This window comes from Suncus etruscus, chromosome 15, assembly GCF_024139225.1.
Source record: "Suncus etruscus isolate mSunEtr1 chromosome 15, mSunEtr1.pri.cur, whole genome shotgun sequence".
Lineage (NCBI taxonomy): Eukaryota > Metazoa > Chordata > Mammalia > Eulipotyphla > Soricidae > Suncus > Suncus etruscus.
Genome location: NC_064862.1, coordinates 48,000,923 through 48,023,959, shown reverse-complemented (window position 1 = coordinate 48,023,959; position 23,037 = coordinate 48,000,923). Strand labels below are relative to the sequence as shown.

The 23,037-nt window shown below is 49.1% G+C and overlaps 1 protein-coding gene across 11 annotated transcripts in view; it reads right to left on the bottom strand.

Annotated features, from left to right (window-relative positions):
* The window catches only part of KCNMA1 (potassium calcium-activated channel subfamily M alpha 1), a 676,533-nt gene extending 655,091 nt beyond the window's left edge, over window positions 1-21,442 (bottom strand). For 6 of the 11 annotated variants that reach the window (XM_049789609.1, XM_049789610.1, XM_049789618.1 and 3 more), the window contains exon 1: window positions 20,916-21,410. In XM_049789609.1, coding sequence (XP_049645566.1) covers window positions 20,916-21,323 — 408 coding nt within the window. In that variant the 5' untranslated portion in view covers window positions 21,324-21,410. Of the gene's footprint in view, window positions 1-20,915 lie in introns of all 11 variants that reach the window. The other 5 variants (XM_049789608.1, XM_049789616.1, XR_007503281.1 and 2 more) reach the window with 4 other exon arrangements.
* Between the last annotated feature and the right edge of the window lie 1,595 nt (window positions 21,443-23,037).

Below are 23,037 nucleotides of genomic sequence, written 5' to 3'. Positions count from 1 at the left end.
CACACATACTTTTTTAATTGTATTTTTTTAATTTCTTATCTTTTAAATGGAGACTTCTGCCTTTTTCATAGAATCTTGGGACACGGATTACTTTATTTTACCACATATTCTCACATTTTCCTATAAAACTAAGAAGAAAGGATCAAAGAAAGTCTGGAGTCCAGGGGCCAAGTCGTTTCAGTTGCTTTTGCAGGGAGATAAATAAGGACAGAACTAGGGGCTGGAGAGATAGTATGGAGGTAGGGTGTTTGCCTTCATACAGAAAGACAGTGTTTCGAATCCTGGCACCCCATATGGTCTCCTGAGCCTGCCAGGAGTGATTTCTGAGCATAGAGCCAGGAGTAACCCAAGTGCTGCCGGGATGACCCCCCACCGAAAAAATAAATAATAATAATAATAATAATAATAATAATAATAATAATAATAATAATAATGACAGAACTAAATATACAAGCCAAAGTCAACAATATAGAATCAAGGGACCTAAACTTGGACAATCTAAACTTAAAATGGCCTGTTATACTGGCAGGCCAGGAGGCAAAAGGTGGTGGTATAGGATGCACTCTGAGGCCATTGGTGGAGGGAGGTTGACACTGGTGGTAGGAAGGGCCCTGACTCTTTGTATATCTAAAATTCAACTCTGAAGGATTCTGTAGATCACAATTGTTTCAATAAAATTAAAAAATAGGAATAAATCTCATGTGTTGTAACCCCACCCAGTTATACATTGTAAAGCAAGTATGGGGCCACGTGGGTTGGACTCTGCATCATTCCAGGGCATCAATCATGACGAAGGGAATGTCTATCCTGGCAAAGTGGCCACAGAGGGAACAGTGTCTTCTCCTGGGATCACTAGGAAAAGAAGAACCAGGCCCATAAGAACTCACAGACAGAGAGTCATGCCCATGAAGACTGGAAGCTAGAGAACCATGCCCATGAAGATTCACAGGCAAATCCATTCATTTCCTGCTCCCAAATCTCCCATCCATAGGGTTCAGCAAACACAAGAGGGCAAGGCCATACTTCCCAGTGTCTGGAAAGTAACCCATAGAAATGCACCACAATATACTTCCTAGGCATGCAGGAAAGGGCCACAGAATCCAACTTCTCTATTTCTAAAGCCAGAGCAGATTCACAGCTGCTGGATGAGCTATCACTGCCTCCTACTGAGTATGCAGATTAAATTCTCTGCCCCACTGACATCCAAAGGGCACTTTCTTTATAACAGATTGGGGAGTTCAGACATATTTATTTGCTGTTCATAGAATCCCCACTCTTTTAATAACACAGTTTCAGAGCTTGAAATATGAGCAAATAGCATGTGGGAATAATAAGATGGAAGCCACATTGGGCTGCTTAGGCCCATGGAGTAATAATCAAGATTTGCTGCTGTAAGTCAAACATTCCCTCTCTTTCTGTTCTGCTGATGTGTGAGTGCATGTGTGACAATCACAAGACACACACACATACACACATACGCACATGCACTTTATCCCTTACATTTTGAAAAAATGCTTGAACTCTGCATTATAATAAGCTTCTGAGTGTGTTAATATTAAAAATAGTGTTTGGAACTGAAGCGATAGCACAATGGGGAGAGTGTTTGTTTTGCACACAGCCAGCCTGGTTTTCATCCCCGGCATACTATATAGTCCCTGAGCCTCATCAGGAGTGATTCCTAGTAGTAAGTAAGCGCTGAGTACTGCTGGGTATATCCTCCCCCCCAAAAAAAAAATAAATAAATAAAAATATGGGCCCGGAGAGATAGCACAACGGCTTTTGCCTTGCAAGCAGCCTATCCAGGACCTAAGGAGGTTGGTTTGAATCCCAGTGTCCCATATGGTCCCCCGTGCCTGCCAGGAGCTATTTCTGAGCAGACAGCCAGGAGTAACCCCTGAGCACCACCGGGTGTGGCCCAAAAAACAAATAAATAAATAAATAAAATAAAAATATTGTTTTATGTAAGGTTGCAAATTGGTACTCAGTGGTGGGGGAATAACTATTTTATTCTATGAGTCCATAATCCCCCAGCAGAGAAGACAAATGTGTCTCAACCTGGCCTAAAAGGCATCACACAGAAAAACTTCAAACTGCTTTCAGTGAGCAGTTTAGCCAACTGCAGACAGTACAATGAGCTATCAGGTAGAGAGAAACTTGTCACCCTATATTTTTAATTATTATTATTTTGGTTTGGGGGACCATACACAGAAATACTCAGAAGTAGTTACTCCTGGCTCTGCACTCATGAATCACTCCTGGTGGTACTCAGGGACCCAGTAGGATGCCAGAGATCAAACCCAGGTTGGACATGTGCAAAGCAAGTGCCCCCCCCCACTATGCTCCCTTCCAGCCCCATTGTTACTCAATTTTTCACAAGTCAACCAAGCATCAGAGAGATGCAAAGGTCTAGAATGACTCTTTTTTTTTTGTTTGTTTGGTTTTTTTTTTTTTTTTTTTTGGTTTTTGGGCCACACCCATTTGACGCTCAGGGGTTACTCCTGGCTATGCACTCAGAAGTCGCTCCTGGCTTGGGGGACCATATGGGACGCCGGGGGATCGAACCGCGGTCCGTCCTAGGCTAGCGCAGGCAAGGCAGGCACCTTACCTCCAGCGCCACCGCCCCCGGCCCCCTAGAATGACTCTTAAGGCTCGTTACAATTGGTGGATCCTCTGAACTCAGCCCAGAAACCTCTGTCACTTCCTGGGTGGTGCCTGAGACTCAGTACTCTGAGCTTTGTTATCAGCAAGGCCTGGGTCCCCATGGTGTCTACCATGGGGCAGCCCATGACTGACTCTAGCTTTAAGGAGACAACAGAAGGGGGAGATGGTGTGCCGCTAACCTCACCAGGCTCCTAGCTTGCTTTGCCCTCTGCAGAATGTGGCCCTCTCCAACCTCTGTCCCTCTCCCAGCCTTAGTTCCAGCATCTTTACAGGGTGTCTAACAATACAATCCACCTCACCACTTTGGTGAAATGAAATAAGATAAGTAGTCACCACCAGAGCATGTATATGCAAGTGCACACAAATCAAAAAGCTATCTTGATTTTCTCCTCTGTCTGCTGCACATGGCCAAAGTAGTTACTACACAGAGTTGTTTTCTGTTTTGTTTTGTTTTGTTTTGTTTTAGGGTTTTTTTTGGGGGGGGGTTGGGAGCATACCTGGCAACACTTGGGTTTCTCCTGGCTCTGTGCTCAGAAATCACTCCTGACATGCTCGGGAACCCTATAGGATGCTGAAGATCCAACCCAGGTCAGACGCATGCAAGGGCAAGTTCTCTCCCCATTGTGCCATTTCTCTGGCCCCATACATAGAGATGTTCTTTTTTTTTTTTTTTTTTTTTTTTTTTTTTGGTTTTTGGGCCACACCCGGTGACGCTCAGGGGTTACTCCTGGCTATGCGCTCAGAAGTCGCTCCTGGCTTGGGGGACCATATGGGACGCCGGGGGATCGAACCGCGGTCCGTCTCCTAGGCTAGCGCAGCTAAGGCAGGCACCTTACCTCGAGCGCCACCGCCCGGCCCCACATAGAGATGTTCTAAAGGTTAAACAGTATAATATAAAAGGTGCCTAAAACAGTATCACTATGGAATATGTGTGTGTGTGTGTGTGTGTGTGTGTGTGTGTGTTGGGTTTTGAGCCACAGCCAAGGGTGCTCAGAGTATACTCCCAGCTCTGCACTGAGGGCTGGGGAATGCCAGGTCTCAGACCCCTAAACTATCACTCTGACCTGTGTTTGTATTTTCTTTAAGAATCCAATTGCTGGGGGGCCGGAGAGATGGCATGGAGGTAAGGCGTTTACCTTTCATGCAGAAGGTCATCAGTTTGAATCCCGGTGTCCCATATGGTCCCCCGTGCCTGCCAGGAATAGTTTCTGAGCACAGAGTCAGGAAAAACCCCTGAGCACTGCCAGGTGTGACCCAAAAACCACAAAAAAAAAAAAAAAAAAAAGAATCCAGTTGCTGGGGCCGGAGAGATAGCATGGAGGTGGTGCATTTGCCTTGCATGTAGAAGGATGGTGGTTCAAAACCCAGCAACCCATAGGGTCCCCCATGCCTGCCAGGAGTGATTTCTGAGCCTAATGCCAGGAGTAACCCCTGAGTGCTGCCGGTTGTAACCCAAAAACCAAAAAAAAAAGAACCCAATTGCTGAGGCCAGAGAGATATAGCCTGCAGGAAGGACCTTTACCTTGCACCTGGCCAACCGGAGTTCAATCCCAGTATCCCAGATAGTCTCCCGAGCCTTCTGAGAGTCATTTCTGAGCACAGAGCCTGGAGCATCCCCTGAATGTTGCCGAGTGTGACCCAAAAACAAAACAGAACCAAAAAAATGCATAATTCAGTGTTGCCATCAGTGCACATTTAAAAAGGGATTGGACAAAGAGACCATGTGGCCCATGGACAGGTGGTGTCTTTTCTGAAGCAGATAACAGAAAATACCAGGGACTCTAGGCCTCTGTGGTGAGCTCAGGTTCCTGTTCTCTGAGGTTAAGATGCCAAGCAGAGCAGAGACAACTGAAACTCAGGCAAGGGAGCACAGTAAGAACAAAAGCACTGACCTTTGCGTGGCTGTGAAACACACACACACACACACACACACACACACACACACACACACACACACACGCCTGGCGCTTAACTAACAACATCCCTGGAGAGACCTGCTTTGGTCTCATTACCGTCTGTGTTCAGGTTGCACAAATAGAAAGCTTCATGATTTTATTACTTTCCATGCAGCTCAGAAGAGATTTGCATGATAATATTTCAGCTCCTGACTTTAAGAAGGAACCAATTCAAACTGCAGTACTGCTTGCAAGGCCTGACACTGGGAAAAAGAAACAGTTGCCTGAATTTTTAAACAGGACTTTTTCTATTGTTTGGAGGGATGCTGGGGATTGAACACGGGTTGACCACGTGCAAGGCAGACACCCTGCCCACTATGCTATTTCTCCGGTGCTTAGAAGACTTTTTGAAGCAGCTGACAGGTCTAGTTTCTGACTATAAACAAGCTCTTCGGGAAGACAGAGGTAATAACTATTCCCGAAATGTTCAGTTGGATTTGTAAGAAAAGCTGTCATGCCCCTTGGAGTGAAGAGGCCCAAGGTAAAGCAGCAGCTGGGCCAGGCGTCAGAGAGCTGAACATGGTGGCTCCAATGTCAAGCATCTGTGACAAGTTCAAATGAACTCTGTGGCCTTGGTACCCTCCTCTAATTGGTGTCTCACAAGCCTCAGAGATGATTCTGTGAGCAGAGCCTAGTGACTGGTCCTGTAGGAGAGAATTTCATTCTTGGAGTCACTGAGCAGGGTGGGTTCCCTCACACCCTCTCTCCTCTGCACCTGCTCTTAGTCTCTGGCAGCTAAAACATTCCTGCTTCACTCCAGGGTCTGGGGAACTATCCATAGAGTGGATAGTGTCCTTTTATAATCTAGAATCTCCAGGGTCTAGAGAAGAGTATCCAGAATGGGCAGGAATAATCAAGGCCCCTTTATAGTCTTAGTCTCCAAGATTTCCACCTTCCCTCCACATCCAAATTCCCAGAGTGCCATGGCACTATCCTTAGAAGACAAGTGGCTGAAACCTATTTAGGGGACTTTTCTCTTTCTAACTGGTGCAATGGTTTCTGCCCAGGAGGTCTGCATGCCCACATTCCTAAATATACTGCTTCACTCAAGTCAGCAGTGACATTTTGGGGACATGTCTATCCAATGGAACTTTAGAAACTGGCAGCAGAACTAGAACTGCTCTCTTGACCCCTTGCCTGGAAGGTTCTAGTCTCGGATTCTTTATTGGATGAAAATCATAGCTTTGAAATCTGCTTTAAGAAATGGCTACTGACGCATGAGGACAGAGCTAAAGTATTGTGGGTAAGGCACTTGCCTTGCATGTAGCCAACTCGGGTTCAATCCTCAGCATCCCTGAGCACTGTCAAGAGTTATTCCTTAGTGTAGAGCCAGTAGTAACCCCTGAGCACTGCAAGATGTAACCAAAACAAAACAAACAAAATAAATAAATGACAGCCTAGTTGAGGCTGGAGAAAGAGGACAGCAGGTAAGGTGTTTGCCTGGCAGGTGGCTGACTAGAGTTTGATCCCAGCAGACCATAGGGTTCCCTGAGCACTCCTGGAGGCCATGAGTAAGCCCTGAGCACCCTCAATCTAAAAGCAAAATCAACAACAACAAAAGACTATTGAAATCAATGAATTAGAGGGTATGTTCAAATGAGAAAACTGGGCCACTCATCCTGATAAATGAAATAATCCTCTTGAATGACTAGAGATGGATGTGGTTCAGCCAATCAGGGTTAGAGCAGGCAGAGAGGGGAGGGCAGCTTCGCTTTTAGGATGAAGACTCTAAATCAAACAGGGTCATCCTGGCTGCTTCTCATAGCTCTGTCATTTAATGACCTTCAGGAGAAATATTATTCCCCCTCCCCAATTATGCACCGAGCACCAGGAAGCATGTACCTAGGAAGAAAATTTTCTCAAAGTTTATTGAATTAATCTCCAAGAGGTGAGACTTAGAGAAACATTTTTCCTTTTTAAAAAATATCTAGTTAGGGCTGGAGTAATATAGCAGGGAGGGCATTTGCCTTGCATGCGATTGACCCAGGTTCCATCCCCAGCATTCCATATGGTCGCCCAGGCCTTCCAAGAGTGAGCCTCCCTGAGCACAGAGAGCTAGGATTAACCCATGAGTGCTGCTGGATGTGACCCCAAAACAAAAAAAAAATACTAATTATGGTAGAACAGATACAATGTGTAAGTGATTAAATCCAGCATATATCATATGTATATTGTTAAGTCCCGCCTGTAAGAGATCATTCTCTGTCTATCTTTTCCTTTTCACTCACTTGACTCAGAATGAGATGCATCTTTCAGTTCTGTGCACGTTGCTGCAAATTTTGCACAGCTTAGTTCTTTTGTATAGCTGCATAATATTCCACTATGTACAAAGACCACAACTACTAGACTCTTACACCAAAGTTGGGCTTTGGGTTTTGGTCTCTTGGTTGTTGTATTAAGTAAGCATAAATGTGGATAGACCTATTGGGGGGAAATAGTCTTGTTCTTGGGGGACAGATGCCAAGAAACACTATGCCCAGCCCATATAAGCATTCTATTCCTGTTTTTTTCTTTATTTTGGTTTGGTTTGGTATGGTTTTTTTGTTTGTTTTTTTGTTTTTGTTTTGATCCACATCAGAACACTCAGAGGTTTACTCCTGGCTATGCACTCAGAAATTGCTCCTGGCTTGGGGGACAATATGGGACGCCGGGGGAATCAAACTGTGGTCCATCCTAGGTCAAGGCAAACGCCCTACTGCTGTGCCACAGCTCCAGCCCCTCTTCCTGTGGTTTTTTGTTTTTTTTGGTTTTGGGTCACACCCAGCAGTGCTCTGGGGTTACTCCTGGCTTTACATTCAGAAATCACTCCTGGCAGGCTCTGGGGACCATATACGATGCTGGAATTCAAACGACCACCACCATCCTTCTGCATGCAAGGCAAACACCTGCCCTCCATGCTATCTCTATGGTCCATATTCCTGTTGTTTTGATAGATTTCACATATATACTTCTCTGTACTTTCTATTTCTCAATAATGAGCATAAAGTACAGAGGATCAAGTACAGGAGCGTAAAACACTGAAGGTGAAAAAGAAATCTTTTTTTTTTTTTTTTTTTGGAAAGTATGGAGACAACTCAGAGTTGCTGGAGGGGATAGAGCCCAAATAGTACCAGAGAGCCAACATGGGATTTTCCCATGAAAAACACACACTTTCAGTTTTCTTTTAATAGAATCACCATAAGATAGAGAGTTTAAAAAGTTGATGGTTGGGCCCGGAGAGATAGCACAGCGGCGTTTGCCTTGCAAGCAGCCAATCCAGGACCAAAGGTGGTTGGTTCGAATCCCCGTGTCCCATATGGTCCCCCGTGCCTGCCAGGAGCTATTTCTGAGCAGACAGCCAGGAGTAACCCCTGAGCACTGCTGGGTGTGACCCAAAAACAAAACAAAACAAAAAGTTGATGGTTGAGTGTCAGTCTTCCCTTCACCAATGTTCAAGAACTCCAGCTTTTAAGGCATCTAGAACCAAAGTAATCTCCGAAAAGAATAGGGATTCAAGAAACCTAAAGAAGAAAGTTCTTTTTTTTTTTTTTTTTTTTTTTTTGGTTTTTTGGGTCACACCGGGTAGCACTCAGGGGTTACCCCTGGCTCTATGCTCAGAAATTGCTCCTGGCAGGCTCAGGGGACCATATGGGATGCCGGGATTCGAACCACCGACCTTCTGCATGCAAGGTAAATGCTTTACCTCCATGCTGTCTCTCCGCCCCCCCCCCTTTATTTTTAATACTGAGGTAAACAACTAACTTCACTCAGCTATAGACACTCTTCCCAGAATCTTCCAGAAACTCATGGGCCAGCTGTGTCTGTCATCCTCTCTGGAGAACCACCATACTTCCCAAACAGTCAAAATACCCTCTCAAAAGACTGTGAGAAAAGTACTTCCACATGCACAATGAATGTTATTGATGTTGAAAGGCCTAGCCTAGGAGGTAAGCTCAGCAGCAATCTTCTCCAGCACTATGTTAAAGATTTGCTAGTCCCTCCAATTCTTAGAACCAAACTTGAACAGCAAGGGGCACCCACCTTTTCCTTTACAAAAACCACATTGGAGAGACTTACCAAGCCCCATTAAGAGATAAACTACTGCATCTTCTCCCAAAGAGGGAAAAAAAATCCATGCTTTTCAGGGCCGGAGAAATAGCATGGAGATAGGGTGTTTGCCTTGCATGCAGAAGGATGGTGGTTCAAATCCCAGCATCCCATATGATCCTCTGAGCCTGCCAGGGGCGATTTCTGAGTGTAGAGCCAAAAGTAACCCCTGATCACTGCTTGGTGTGACAACCCCCCCCCCCAAAAAAAGAAAGCCATGCTTTTCAGACTTGCACCCAGAGCCAAACTGACCAATTCCTTATCTAGTTACTCAGATGGAACTTCAAGCTTGAAAAGCAATTTCTGTGAACATCTCTACCTATAGGTCCTCTCTCCTTGGATGAGGCTGTGTGTCAAGGCTTATTCCTTATAATAAACTCCCTCTAAGGCCAAGAGAAGAAATACAAATCCACCCAACTAGATAGCTGTCCCACCTCTTGTTCCCTGAGCTCGAGAGTCTGCAATTTCTCTGCATCTCTCTCTCCCTCAACTCCATGTTTTCCTTCCCCTACACACCTTTCTTTCTCATCTTTTTTCTCTTGGTGGGAAAATGGCAGCTGTGCTGCAATGAGGCCCAGAAAAGGGATCAGATGAGCTCTGAAGAAGAAACAATAACTCAGTTTTAGAGAACAAGTGTACTTAAGTGACATGCTGAGAGTGCAGCCTGTTCTTTCTCCTCAGGAAGAGTCGATACCTAGAAAGCAGAGGATTTCTCTGTAAAGGAGCTGCTCTATACATCTGGATTCCTGGCAGGCCCCCAGAATCACATCTGCGCACAGTTCAACCCAAAGATGACAGGGGCGGAAATTCAATACTGACAGCAAAAAATATGAGCCATTGAACAAGGGGCCAAGATCAGCCCCAAACCTCTAGCCATGAATTCTACAAGACCCACAATCAAGCACCAACCACCAGTTTGGGCAGAAGAGACAAGGGGCACCTTTCATCTTAGGAGAAGGACACCAAGAAGGCCATAAGCAAGAGAACAGCAACATTATGAGGAAGTAACACAAATAAATGTCAGAGTCCAAACCAACAACATGGCAGATACTGAAGACCTGTCCAGCTGTAGGGTCTGGTTGAGCTAATTGAAGCATTTTATAGTCTGTCTTCCACCAAGACATGTTTTGTATGCTTCTTTTTACTTTTTTTATTTTTTTCAGTGGCCCTCCTATTCGTCACGGCGTAGCATCCGTCAGGTCGCTCCCATCCCTCTCTTACACATCACCAACTGCCAGCGATGGCCAGGTATGGGCCCAACGCTCCAGCGCCATCCATTTTCAGGGCTAGCTCATTCGGCAGGTGAGTTTTTACACACTCCTTAGTGGATTCCGACTTTCATGGCCACCGTCCTGCTATGTTTTGTATATCTTAGACACTAGGCAGAAACTAACAGAGACTCATTTGTGTCAGGAAAAAGATCTACCCCTCCACTCTCACAGATAACTGTATCCCAATGAGGGTGTCCAGCCATGGTACTAGAGAAAAAGCCATCCCAAATTTCCCCCACCTCAGCTTTATGCTGCTTCTAAACTTGAGCAGATCACAACCCTATTTGTCCTCTAATAACCTGAAAACGTTTGTCCCTCTGCTCCCAGACTTCTCAGGAATCATAAGAAAAGAATGGAAAGGACAAAGTGTAGGAAGGAAGGTAAATGAAAGAACTATCTAGACTTTCCTGCCAATGACCCTGGAAACACCTGGAATCAACCCAAACTTGGAAAACCTAGGCAAATAGGTCCCACAAACAACAGACAAGGTAAGGATGGGAGCTCCAATGTGCAGCCCTGGATGAGACCCTACAAGGCCCTACATAACCCTGAGCCCTGCCTGGTGTGATCCCCACAACAAACTTTCTTTCGAAAAAAAAAAACTTTTTTTTTTAATTCAAAACACTTGAGATGCTTTTCATAATTTTGGATTTAACCATGTAAAGGAGCATCTATGTCCCTTGATTATGAGTCTTTCTTGGTGGCTCAGCTTGAAGTTAACATGTACTTTCTGAGCCAGAAGAGTCAATCACCTTTCCCAACTGACCATAGTCATAATGTCCCAAAGGCAATGGAACGCTGTCAACACAAAGCAAATTCTCCCTATGAGCAGCATACTTCCAAAGCTGCTCTTCCATTCCTGCCCAATTCATCCACCCACCCGAAACAGAGGGCCCTCATGAACTTACCCCTCTGGTCAAGAAAGACAGGGACATGAATAACGATAACTCAGGAGTCACACTAACGTGGTTATTTTATCACCAAATCAAATCACTGCTTTTATCCCAGTTTCCCAGAGCTTCTAACAAATTGCAATTCACAAAGCAGAAAAGTGTATCTGAATCACAAGCATTCCATCTAACGTCACCCTCATCCTATAAGAAGAGGACCTGTCTAAGACTCAGGCTTTGCACACTGTCAAATGCCAATTAAAACCAAGTCTTGATGTTCATAGAAGCCAAATTGGTTCCTGGCCTACAATATTCACTCAACACAAGAGGTGAAAACAGTGGAAATAACAGCCAATAGTCCTTGAGAACCTACTATGTACCGGGCTAGATGTGCGGTGAGGCCTTCTTCATGTGGACTGCTGAAGGCGCACATGGTAGTTCCAGCTTAGCCCAACTCTGCCCCCCACTCTTTGAGAATGGAACATCAAAGCATGTTGCAAAGGAAAAGTACCGGGCAGAAAGGAGCAATAAAGAAGTTGCTTCCAACCTCACTGGATACAATTCTCAACATATACAACTAGGCGTTTTGCCATTCTGCTCACATGTCTCACTGGCCCCGAATGGGATCTTGAGTCCTGTCCTTCCAAGTCCAGCCTGCATAGGGCCCTATGGTAGACCTGCCTTGCCAGCCCACAGCCCACAGCCTTCAGACACTCCCAAGGGAGTGGTGAGCAGTTGGATTCCTGGGGCTTCAATTTAGCACAGTCTTTAATTTTGTAAGACATCAGCTTGGCAGAGCTGGTGTCCCAGCCCCTGGACTCAAACAGAAAAACTTCACGCTTATACTATGGGGCATGGATAGATGGTACAGACCACAGCTCTAACATCTGCAGATGGCACACACACACACTGGGCCACCACCACCCAACCCCAAACCCACAGCACTCGAGATTTTGCTAGGGGCAGCAGCAGAAAGAACCCTCAGCCATATGCACAGGGGTGGGCCACGCTGAGTTGGAGAGAAGCAAACAGAATGTCCTTGACCTAGCTATTCCACACAGTCAAATGTCCTCTCATCCCTTCCCCTAGCTGAAAAATTGGGAGTATCCATGTTGTTGAGAAACATGTTGAAAATGTAGGACTTATATGCTCCCTAAAACTCTACTCAAAATAGCCAAAATCTGAAAACAGCCAATAGTCTAAGAACAAATAGTGGGAAAAGAAACTGTAGTACATCCCACACGATGGAATATAATGCAGCTATAAAAAAAAGATGAGATCCTGCAATTCATGCTATGTGGATGGAGCTAGAGAGGATGGTACTAAGTGAAGTTAAAGAGAAGATGAGGGGGGGCTGGGAAGGTGGCGCTAGAGGTAAGGTGTCTGCCTTGCAAGTGCTAGTGTAGAACGAACTGTGGTTCGATCCCCCGGCATCCCATATGGTCCCCCCAAGCCAGGAGTGATTTCTGAGCGCATAGCCAGGAGTAACCCCTGAGCATCAAATGGATGTGGCCCCCCAAAAAAAACCAAAAAAACAAAAACAAAAAAAAGAGAGATGAAAAAAAAAAGAGAAGATGAGGAACAGACACAGAATGAGCTCCTCATGTGTGGTATCTAAAGAAAGAATGAGTAAAAAAATTACACATGTGCTCTCTGAGCCCATAAACATAGTTTCCACATACACACATTGCCTATATCTCCCTTCCTAAGATGACTTTCCTACTTTCACACTGGAGTATCTACCAGCACTCTCTCCACCATTGGAGAAGCCCACTCTCTCTACCTCTTTCTATCTCTCTTGTGTTATTCTCTCTTTATTATCCTCTCACTCCCCTTCTTCAAAACCTTTGAATAAAGCCTGTTTATGACTTCAAAAAAAGAAGGAAGAAGATAAAGGAAGGAAGCTAGGAAGCTAGGAAGCTAGAAAGGAAGGAAAGAAGGAAGGAAGCTAGGAAGGAAGCTAGGAAGGAAGCTGGAAGGAAGGAAGGAAGGAAGGAAGGAAGGAAGGAAGGAAGGAAGGAAGGAAGGAAGGAAGGAAGGAAGGAAGGAAGGAAGGAAGGAAGGAAGGAAGGAAGGAAGGAAGGAAGGAAGGAAGGAAGGAAGGAAGGAAGGACTAATAATCAAATACTGAGCTTAGGGCAATTGTACTGAAGGTTGGTTTGCCTTGCATGAGGCTGACCTGAGTTCAAACCCCAAATCCCCATATGGTGCTCAAGCCCTGCCAGGAGTGATTCCCTGAGCAACAGAGCCAGGACTTAGACCTGAACTCCATGAGGTGTGGCCCAAAAACAAAACAACAGAACTGAAAGACAACAGAAACTGCAAAGTGACCTTTTCTAGGAAGCATCTGACTGTAGGAAAGATGAAGATATGGGACACTGGGACATGGAGGAAGGAAACTAATATTCTGAAGGGGGGTGTGGTGTCAGAATGGTTTTTGCACAAAACCCTGTCATTATTATAAATCACAGTGCATAAAATAAAATATAAATAAACTAACAACAGGCATATGTAAGGGTCAAAGAGATAGGTCAGTGGGTAGGGTGTTTGCCATCTACATGGCCAACCCAGGTGTGATGACCTATGATCCCCAGAATCCCTACAGAAGTGAGCCTTGAGCATAGAGCCAGGAGTGAGCCCTGAGCGCTGGCGGGTGTGGCCCAAACTTAAAAAAACAACCAAACCTAAAAATAGAAATGTGAGGAGGTAAAGCAAACAAAGTCTGATGGTGACCAGTGGGAAAGATTCAGGAGTGGGTGAAGGGAGGCCTCTGATGTGGCATTAAGCTGTGGGCTATGTTCAGGATTGGGGGATCTGGTGTTTCTACAATTAGAAGGCTGTACTCCCAAACCTCTCAGAAGGGTCTGAGCCAACAGCACTTTAAAGAAGACATTGTCAACAGGTCTGTCTGTGGGGATGCTGTGTGGGAAGGGGGTCTGCCTGGACATCAGGAATGGACATCAGTTCTCCAGTGTCAGGCACAGCTCAAAGGTCTTCCCATGACCTGTTACAAATGCAGATTCTCAGGCCCCTCCAGGCTCTATCCAAGTTAGAATCTACATTTTAGCAGTTCCCTTGGGAGACTGGAGGCAGGTTAAGATTTTAGGAGCCCCATGGGCCCGGAGAGATAGCACAGCGGCGTTTGCCTTGCAAGCAGCCGATCCAGGACCAAAGGTGGTTGGTTCGAATCCCGGTGTCCCATATGGTCCCCCCGAGCCTGCCAGGAGCTATTTCTGAGCAGACAGCCAGGAGTAATCCCTGAGCACTGCAGGGTGTGACCCAAAAAAACAAAAAAAACAAAAAACAAAAAAAAAAAAAAAAAGATTTTAGGAGCCCCAAATGGGCAAGCTTTGGGCTCTCTCCCCAGGGTGCTAGGTCATGACTACATCTAAGACCACCTCATCGCCCCATCTCACCCCAGCCTCCCCTACATAAGCCTAGAGCCCAGAATGCACCCAAACGAATCACATTTCCTGAGCCTAGACCCTCCTCTGTGGGTTTGTGGGGAGCTTGACTTTGCCTGACTCTAATTATCGCCTTAGGATGATCACTACTCACAGGGCTCAAAGGGACCCCAAAATGGCACAAACTCTGGACAAAGCCCCAGAGAAGTCTCAGCGGCTCTGATTCCCTGGAAGGTGGTGGTAGCTGCTGTGATTCACAGACTAGCAGGGCCATGGCAGGTGTGAGCTGAACCAGCCCTGCCACCCACCTCAGAAAGTAAATCTGGGCACTGAATCCCAATGCCAACCAGAATACTTGTCTAGGGAAGAGGCAGAGACAGCCCTCATGCCAGCTTCAACTCCCTGCTCCTGGTATCCTGCACATGGCCCCTCTAGAAAGAGGGGAACACACTTTGGGGAACCCTTTCTCCACACCTCAAAACACTGGGCCAATATTCCTTCTCTCCTGGAGCAAACATGCTCAGACCCAGACCCCCAGACCAAGGCTTATGAGTGCAGAAAAATTCCTGTGTTCCCCTTGCCTAGGCTCTACTGCCATGCCCTGTTTGCAGGTGAGGAAACTGAGGCACAGAGCACAGGAGTCCTTCCCCAAGGTCACAAGCTGACCCTGAGATATTGCATAAAAGCCTAATGTCCCAGCCAAGCTGCCCAAAGCCAGCATAGGCAGGAGCAGAGGAATCCCATTCTGGAGGTATAAGGGATCCCCAGTGAGGAAAGCTCTGGATTCTAATGTCTGAGGGTCCTTCCCAGCCTGTCCTCCACAGACCACTCTGAAAATGCTTCTCTGGGAGCATGGAGGGAAAGTGAAATCCCGATGGGCACTCGGGCAACAGGCTCTGACTCTCTCTCACTAGGCACTGGGTCGGGGTTGGGAGATCAAATTCAGACCTTGTTCAAGGGCAGCACTGGCCAGTTACACTTTAAACACTGAATATGTCAACTGTTAAAATCCCCCAACCCCCATGATCATCCACCAGTTCACCACAGCTCCTCAAATACAACCCCCCAAGTCCTCCTTGATCATACCTGCTGGCTTGTCACACCCTACCCTACTCCACAAACACAAGCATGCACACACGCACAAACACACACACACATGCACGCACACACAAACACACACACACACACACCAACACACAAAGTTTTCAGGCCTTGCAAAGTCAAGAGCCACAGACCTAAGGCCCGAGTGACACCATAGATTGCACATGGCTGACCCAGCATCCCATAGGGTCCCCTGAGCCTGCCAAGAGTAAGTTTTAAGTGCAGAGCCAGTAATAACCACTGAGCACCTCTGGGTGTCCCCCCAAATAAAAAAGCCACAGACCAAATCTTAGTCTGACCCTCATGGGTATTTGATCCCCAGAGAGAAGACTTTGGGATCAAGAGCAAAGGTCCTCAAAACTTATTTAGCCTCTGCTGTCATTTTAGAAAGAGAAAAAATATTACTTGGCATCCCTGTAGAAATCTATCTTCTTTAAACAAACAGAAAACATCCCCCCCCCAATTGCACCTGAGTTTACCACCCCTGCCCTTAAATAATTCTGGTCCTCTGGTAGGGGGTGTTATCATCCACTTCAGGGCACACTAGACTAGTGGTTCCAGTAAAGTGAACATTCTAGAACATTCTATCTGCTGGAGCTGGTGTCCTCCAAGGCTTTAAGTTCACAGAATCCAAGAGAAATTAGCAGAGCTGGAGAGAAAGTAGTGGGCAGAGTGTTTGGGGTCACACAGTTGACCCAGGTTCTATCCTGGTACTTCAGATGGTACAGAGCTTTGCCAGGAGTAAGCCCTCGGTACCACCAGGTATGACCCCAAAACAAAACAAAACAAAACAAAAAAGCTCAACAACATGTTGTGAAGTTACACACTCCCATTACCTAACCAGCCGTTTGTGACATGAAAGGTGCCCATTATTTCCTTCTTACAAGAATTTTACAAAGTGGAGCCAGAGTCATAGTACACTAAAGAGGGCATTTGCCTTGCATGCAGCTAATCTGGGTTCAATCCCCAGCATCCCATAGGATCCCCTGAACACCACCAGGATTGATCCCTGAGTGCAGAGTCAGTAGGAATCCCTAGCATTGCTGGGTATGGATGAACAAAAACCAAACCAAAAAGAAAAGAAAAAAGATTTCTACAAAGTCAGCAACATGCCCTTCTCACAATGAAGAAACAAGGTGTGAGACAGCTGTGGCAAACACGTGTGAACTCCACGGCCAGCCAGTTGGTGCTGGTCTGATCCCTACCAGGCATTTCCATAAGGAGAGTCAGAAGCAAGGAGCAGGCGCTGAGGCGAGGGAAGGTCAGCTGGGGTGGCCAAGAGGATGTGAGAAAAAGAGAGGATCCCAAGGACGCCAGAGCCAGGCTAGCACTGAGAGTCAGGCAGCACTGGGTACATCCAGCCAGACCCCGGCAATCCCCACACTGTAAAGGGATCTGATATTTATATTAGTCACGAACTCACAGAGAAAACTGGCAGCTTCCTCAGACACAGCCATGGAAACAGCCCAGCAGCGGTTCATCCTGAGCAGACCAGCCTGGGAATAGCCCAAACCCAAACACCCAAACCAGACCCAAAGCCAAGCTGCTATTGTCAGCCACATGCAGGCCCCCCCTCAGCAAATAACTGCTCCCCAGAATGGTACCCTCAATTTTCCCAGGCAGTGAGAGGGCCAGGCAGAGAGGAGGAAGAGCACAAGGTAGATCCCAGAGAGAGTGGATGGAGGAAATGATGGCAGGTAATAAAGTCTATCCTGTCCTTTCACAGCCTCATTCAGCATAGCTCAATTGCTGCCACCCAACTCGGAAGATCACAGGGCAGCCGGGTGGGAGGGGGGGTGTCAGCTCCCACAGAAAGGCAGGGAGATGCCATGACTTCATCAAGGTCATGGCTTTCTTCAAGCCGTCAGCACAGCTCCCTGCAAGCCACAGTCAAAAAAAAAAAAAAAAAAAAAAACAAACATCAGTGGCCCAGTGAAGATAGAGCTTGGATAAGACCAGGAGAAAGAGCAGCAGCACGAAATAGTGACACAGAACAGGACACGGTTCTGCCATCACAGAGCCCAGTGTCTAAATCAGAAAGTGGGAGCCATCTCCTCAATTTCCTAGAAACCTCAACCAAGAAAGTCATTCATGTTTCAAATACAGGTATCAAAAGCCCAGAGCCTCATGTGCCCTGAGGGGTGTTCACAGTGCCAGGATCCTCTGATCAAAAGGCCAGAGCTGTCCCGGGGGCTTCTGAGTCTGAGGTCCCTGCTGAAGCTGGTTTCCTATCAACTGTCAGATGATGTACAGACTCGCCCTCCTCTCTCTGGACCTCAGGACTGAGCATAAGCTGTCCATAAAGTCTGGGGGAAACAGCATGGATTTGCCTGGAGAAAACTAGCAAAGAATTGAAGCCCCAAATCTCTCCAGGCTCAGATGGGGTGATGGAGAGAGGGAGCAACGACAGGAACAGAGCAAAGGCCTCAGTTATTCTGATTGGGTCAAATGGTTTCACAGAGCAAATCAAGGAGTCAGGAAGAGTCTCTGGGCAATAACAGACTGTAGCAATCTGGAAAGTGTCCTGCTATTAGACTATGTTGGCATCACATATTCCCAAACAATTAGCATCATCTCTCAGGCCCATTGTCTCAGTGTCCAGTTCTATCAGCTCAGCAGGACTAGGAACTACAAAAGAGAACAAACTACTTAAGAGTTTTTTTTTGTTGGTCACTTTTTGTTTTTTTTCCCCAGTGATTATTGCCAAAAGTAAATTGTCTAGAAAAAACTCACAGCAGTTACACAGGATGGTCATTTAGGAAGGAAGGTCTTTATGACAACTATCCAATCAGCATTCTACCATGGGGACACCCTAGGACAAGGAAAAAAGATAGTAGAAACCTTGTTTAAAAAACAAGCATCAGGGGCCGGGCCGTGGCGCTAAAGGTAAGGTGCCTGCCTTGCCTGCGCTAGCCTTGGACGGACCGCGGTTCAATCCCCCGGTGTCCCATATGGTCCCCCGAGCCAGGAGCAACTTCTGAGCACATAGCCAGGAGTAACCCCTGAGTGTTACCGGGTGTGGCCCAAAAACAAAAAAAAAAAAAAAAAAAAAAAAAAAAACAAGCATCAAAATTTCTTTGAACTTATTGAGAAGATAAATAAAAATATAGCGATGTGATCAAGACTACCAAGTGCCTTATGGAAAGTAGCTGCTGAAAGGGGAAGAAAGGAAAGAAAGAAAGAAGAAAGAAGAAAGAAACAAGAAAGAAAAAGAAAGAAAAGAGAAAGAAAGAAAGAGAAAACAGAAAGAAAGAAAGAAAGACAGAAAGAAAGAAAAGAAAGAAAGAAAGAAAGATAGAAAGAAAGAAAGAAAGAAAGAAAGAAAGAAAGAAAGAAAGAAAGAAAGAAAGAAAGAAAAAGAAAAAAGAAAAAAAAGAGAAAGAAAGAAAGAAGAAAGAAAGAAAGAAAGAAAAGAAAGAAAGAAAGAAAGAAAGAAAGAAAGAAAGAAAGAAAGAGAGAGAGAGAAGAGAGAGAGAGAGAGAGAAAGAGAGAGAGAAAGAGAAAAGTCAATGAAAATCAGGAGAATATTTTGGAAGTGCACCGACTTAGACTTCTCTCTCTCCTAAGAGACAAACTGAGAATCAGAAAAGGAAAACTCCAGAGCTGCAGAACAGAGGCAGGAGATGGGCCCTGGAGACCCCACAGGACCCTGATTCGGAAAGATCCTCTCAGTTATCCTGCTTAGTGGGCCCCCAAAGTGAGCAGCTGGGGACACTGGCAAGTGGCAGGACCCCACAGGCAAGGAGTTTGGTCTGAAAAGGTAACTTAAGTCCACAGCCAAGCGCAGGGCCGGGTGTCAAGGCCAACACCCTGGTAGAGGAGGAAGCAAATAAGGGCTTTAATTTTTCTCCTTTATTTCCAACACACCAGTATTTTCCAAAACACCAATGGGCCAGCCACAAAACACAGCTGAGATGCAACACCCAGCACCATGTATAATTTACAGCCAGGAAAGGGCACCCAGGAGCCCTGGGGAGAGGCGTTGCAACCAACCCTGGCCCAGAGCTCTGGGGAGTCCCAAACCTTTCCTATCTCTCCTCCCTTCTCCCCTTCCCCAGGTCACCACTGTTACAGTTGTTCTGCCCTGTGGAAGTCAGGAGGGTCCTGGTATTAACTTAATTTTAAAAAAGGAGAGGCCTGGCCACACAGCTCTCCCTGTGCCTTCAATGGAGACCCCCTCAAAAAATACAGCCTTCAGGAAATCTCCTAAGTGAGGAATTACTCCCCAAAGTCACCAGCTTGCTCATTCTTGCTGGCAATTCTTTGATTTTCATTCTGCAGTTTTCCATGAAAAGCTGCCCCCACCCTCTCCTTGAGCCTACAAGACTAGGTAGCAGGCAGAGGACCCCAACTCCAACCCCTATGCAGGGTAGGTATTGAGCCTAGGAAACATGCTTAAGTGTGGGAGCCTCGCTATGGGGGTGGGGGGCGTTTCTGCTTGCAATTGCCCCAACAGCAGTGGGAAGGGGACGACGGGGACCAGCTGCGGGTACCATATCCCCCAGACCTAAAGAGCGTGTCCCCACAGACTTGGGGTGTCATTGGGTTCCCCCAGACAGCGAGGTGACATCACCCTTGAGAGACCTCCCCTCTCCACATTCCAAAAGTAGCTGCCTCCATGAACTCCTTCCAAAACGGAAAGACCCCCCAACTTGCTCTTGCACCCCTCTAGAGTCCCCCATTTCCTCTGAACACATTCTCTTGCCCGAATCCCAAGGACCCGCCGCCCCTCACACGACAGCCCAAGGCGCTGCTACCCTTGTTCCCTCCGACTCCACAGGTTTCCAAAGTGCGGGCTCCTGGGTGCGCCCCTTCGCCCACCCAGCCCAGCGGTACGACTGGCAGGTGGGCTGGGAAGAAGGTGCAACCCCCACCCCGCGCGCCCCCAGTCGCTTCAGGCATCAGAGCCGCAGCCGCCGACCCGCCGGCCATAAACAACGGGGACTGGATCGGGCGTCCGAGTCCCGGGGCATGGTCGGTCGGCTGCGGGCAAGTCCTCCAGCCTAGCTCGGGGGTCGTGGGCGGGTAGAGGAACCAGGAGGACGGGAAGTCGGCGCGGGGGGCCACGGGGACCGCAAGGGAATGGGGGAGAGGGGCGCGGGGGACGGGAAGGTAGCGCGGAGTGCTGGAGGGAACGCGGGGCGCTGCGGGGGGACAGAAAGGAGACGCGGGGGGTCTCCCGGACCTGTAAGGCTGCGCTGAGGTCGCTGACAGCCCTAGGATCGCCAGGAGCAAAGGGGGACGGAAAGGGGGGCGCTGGAAAGGAGAGACGGGGAGAAAGGAGTGCGGGGGACGGAAAAGGGGGCGCTGGGGGCGCGCGCGGATAGCGGATAGCTAGCGGGGGGACTCGAAGACAGCGCGGGGCGCGCGGGGCCGCAGGCTGGGGCAGGCGCGGCGGTGCGGGTGGCGGTGGCGGCGGTGGCGGAGGCAGCGGCGGCTTCGCTGGGGGCTGCCGGGGAGGCCCCCGCGGGGCGCGGCGCGGCGCGGCGCAGCTGGCGCAGGGGGGGAACGGGGCCGGGCGGGCGCCCCGGGCGCGCGCCGTGTTACCTTGGTCTTGCCCCCGCAGTGGCAGCAAACGGTCCACAGGTACTTGAGCGTCCGCCAGAGGAGGATGATGAAGAGGCCCCCGAAGAAAGTCACCATGGACGACGCCAGGAAAGCCCACCACATGCGCTGGCCACGGCTGTCGCACGGCACCTCCATGGTCACCGGGATGATGAGCGCATCCATCTTGGGCTCGTGGACCGCCGCCGAGGAGGAAGAGGAGGAAGAAGAGGAGGAGGACGACGACGAGGAGGACGAGGAGGAGGAGGAGGACGAGGACGAAGAGGAGGAGGAGGAGGTGGAGGAGGTGGAGGAGGAGGAGGACGCGTCTAGGCTGAGATGGTCCGCGTGGATGCTGCTGCTCATTCTAAGCCCGCCGCCTCGGCCGCCCTCGCCGCCACCATTTGCCATAACTAGCAGCGGGCGGCGAGCGCGGGGGCTCCGGGGAGCTCCTCCCGCCGCCGGCGACACCCCGCGCGCCCCGCACCAGCCATATTGCCGCCGCCGAGTGCGGGGAGGGCGCGGGGCGCTGTGCGCGCTCGGCCCGGGTGCGCCCGGCTATATACTGCGCGCGGCAGCAGCCGGCGCCCGGGGGGAGGGGACGGCGCGCGGGAGGCGCCCCCCCACCCCCGGCCCGCGCGCCCCGGGGTCTGCGCTGCTCCCCGTCGCCCCCACCCCAGCCTCAGGCCGGCCCTGTGGCTGTCCCCCGCGTCGCCGCCGTGCGCCCCGCGTGTGCGCCTCGCCGCCTCTCCAGGCTGCCCACAAGGATCGCTCGGCCCCGCTCGGCCTTTCCCGGAGGGGGGGACCACCCCTTCTTTCCCCCACCACCTCCCGGGAGCGTGCTGGGTGGAGGCGGCAGGTGGGTCGTGTCCAGCGCTCCCGCTGCCTAAGAAGCCCCCTGGGCCTGGCCGCCTTCTCGCCGCCCCTCGCCGCCTCCGAGCCTCCTCCTCCGCGCGCGCCCCGGCACCCCCCGAAAGCGACCGCAGCTGCTGCGGCTGCCACCGCTGGAGCGGGCGCGGGCGCGGGACGCCAGGGCGGGCGGGGAGGAGGAGGCCGCGCGCCTGCTCTCCTCGCCTTGCCTCGGAGCTGGGCAGGAGGACACGGGGACCCCCTCAGTGTAGGGGGGCACGGCACAAGATGAACCCCCGAAGGAGCAAAATCAGAGAGCCCAAGGCCTCCGACGTGGGACTGGGGCGCCTCTCTCTGCCAGGGGCTGTGACCCCAGTGGTGCGCCCTAAGGCAGCTGAAGAAATGGGGTATTTGATGGGAGTTCTGGGGCGGCCTTTCCCCACTCCAGGAGTGGGAAGAGGAAGGAATACACGAGCACAGGCCTATAGCTTAGGGAGAGAAGACTCTAGTGGGCGCTCCCTGCTCCCTTCGCTAGTTATAGGGGCGCACAGGACCCCTCAAGGCTAAGACTGGTCCTAGCCTCTGACAACCACAAGTAGTAAGAGGAGCAGGTGAGACTGAGTGACGCCACCTGGTTTCAATGCACCATATATGGGGGTCCGTGGGAAAGGGGGGGTCTCCAATCTCCATTTAAGCCCAATAAGACAGGAAAACCCCAGCCCAGGGATCTCCCCCATGCCTGTGCGCGCACTGTTCCTTCATTCCGCGGGAGAAAAAAAACTGGGTTTGGGACGCAGCCTCTACCCAACGCCCCCAGCAAGGGTCCAGCCTTTCTCAGAGTCCCGGAACACCCGCGTTCCCCTGCGCACAGCCTATCCAGCCAGCCCATGTGCTCATTTCTCCCTGGCTAATGGAAAGGAGGATGGGCCCGCGTCCCCTCCTTGCCCAAAGAGCTTTCCCCGAAGTTTCCGGCTCATTAGTTTTGGCTTAATTGAAATTCCCAGGTTCATCCCAGCTCTTCCGCTGATGCTGGCCACGTTAGCATCTTGGGGCTAAATACCAGGTGCTTCCGGGACTCCGCACTGGCAGGAGGGCACAGGGAGAGGGTGGCAGAGAGCAGAGGCTAAAGGAGGATGTCAAACTCTAATCAAGACACAGGCACTGAGTTCAGGGCACACATGCTCCAAAAAAAAGTAGTGATGCCAATCAGAGAGAGGGCTGAGTCTTTGATAAAAGGGGAGATATGGGATTACTGGGGAAGCTACAGGGAGTCGTT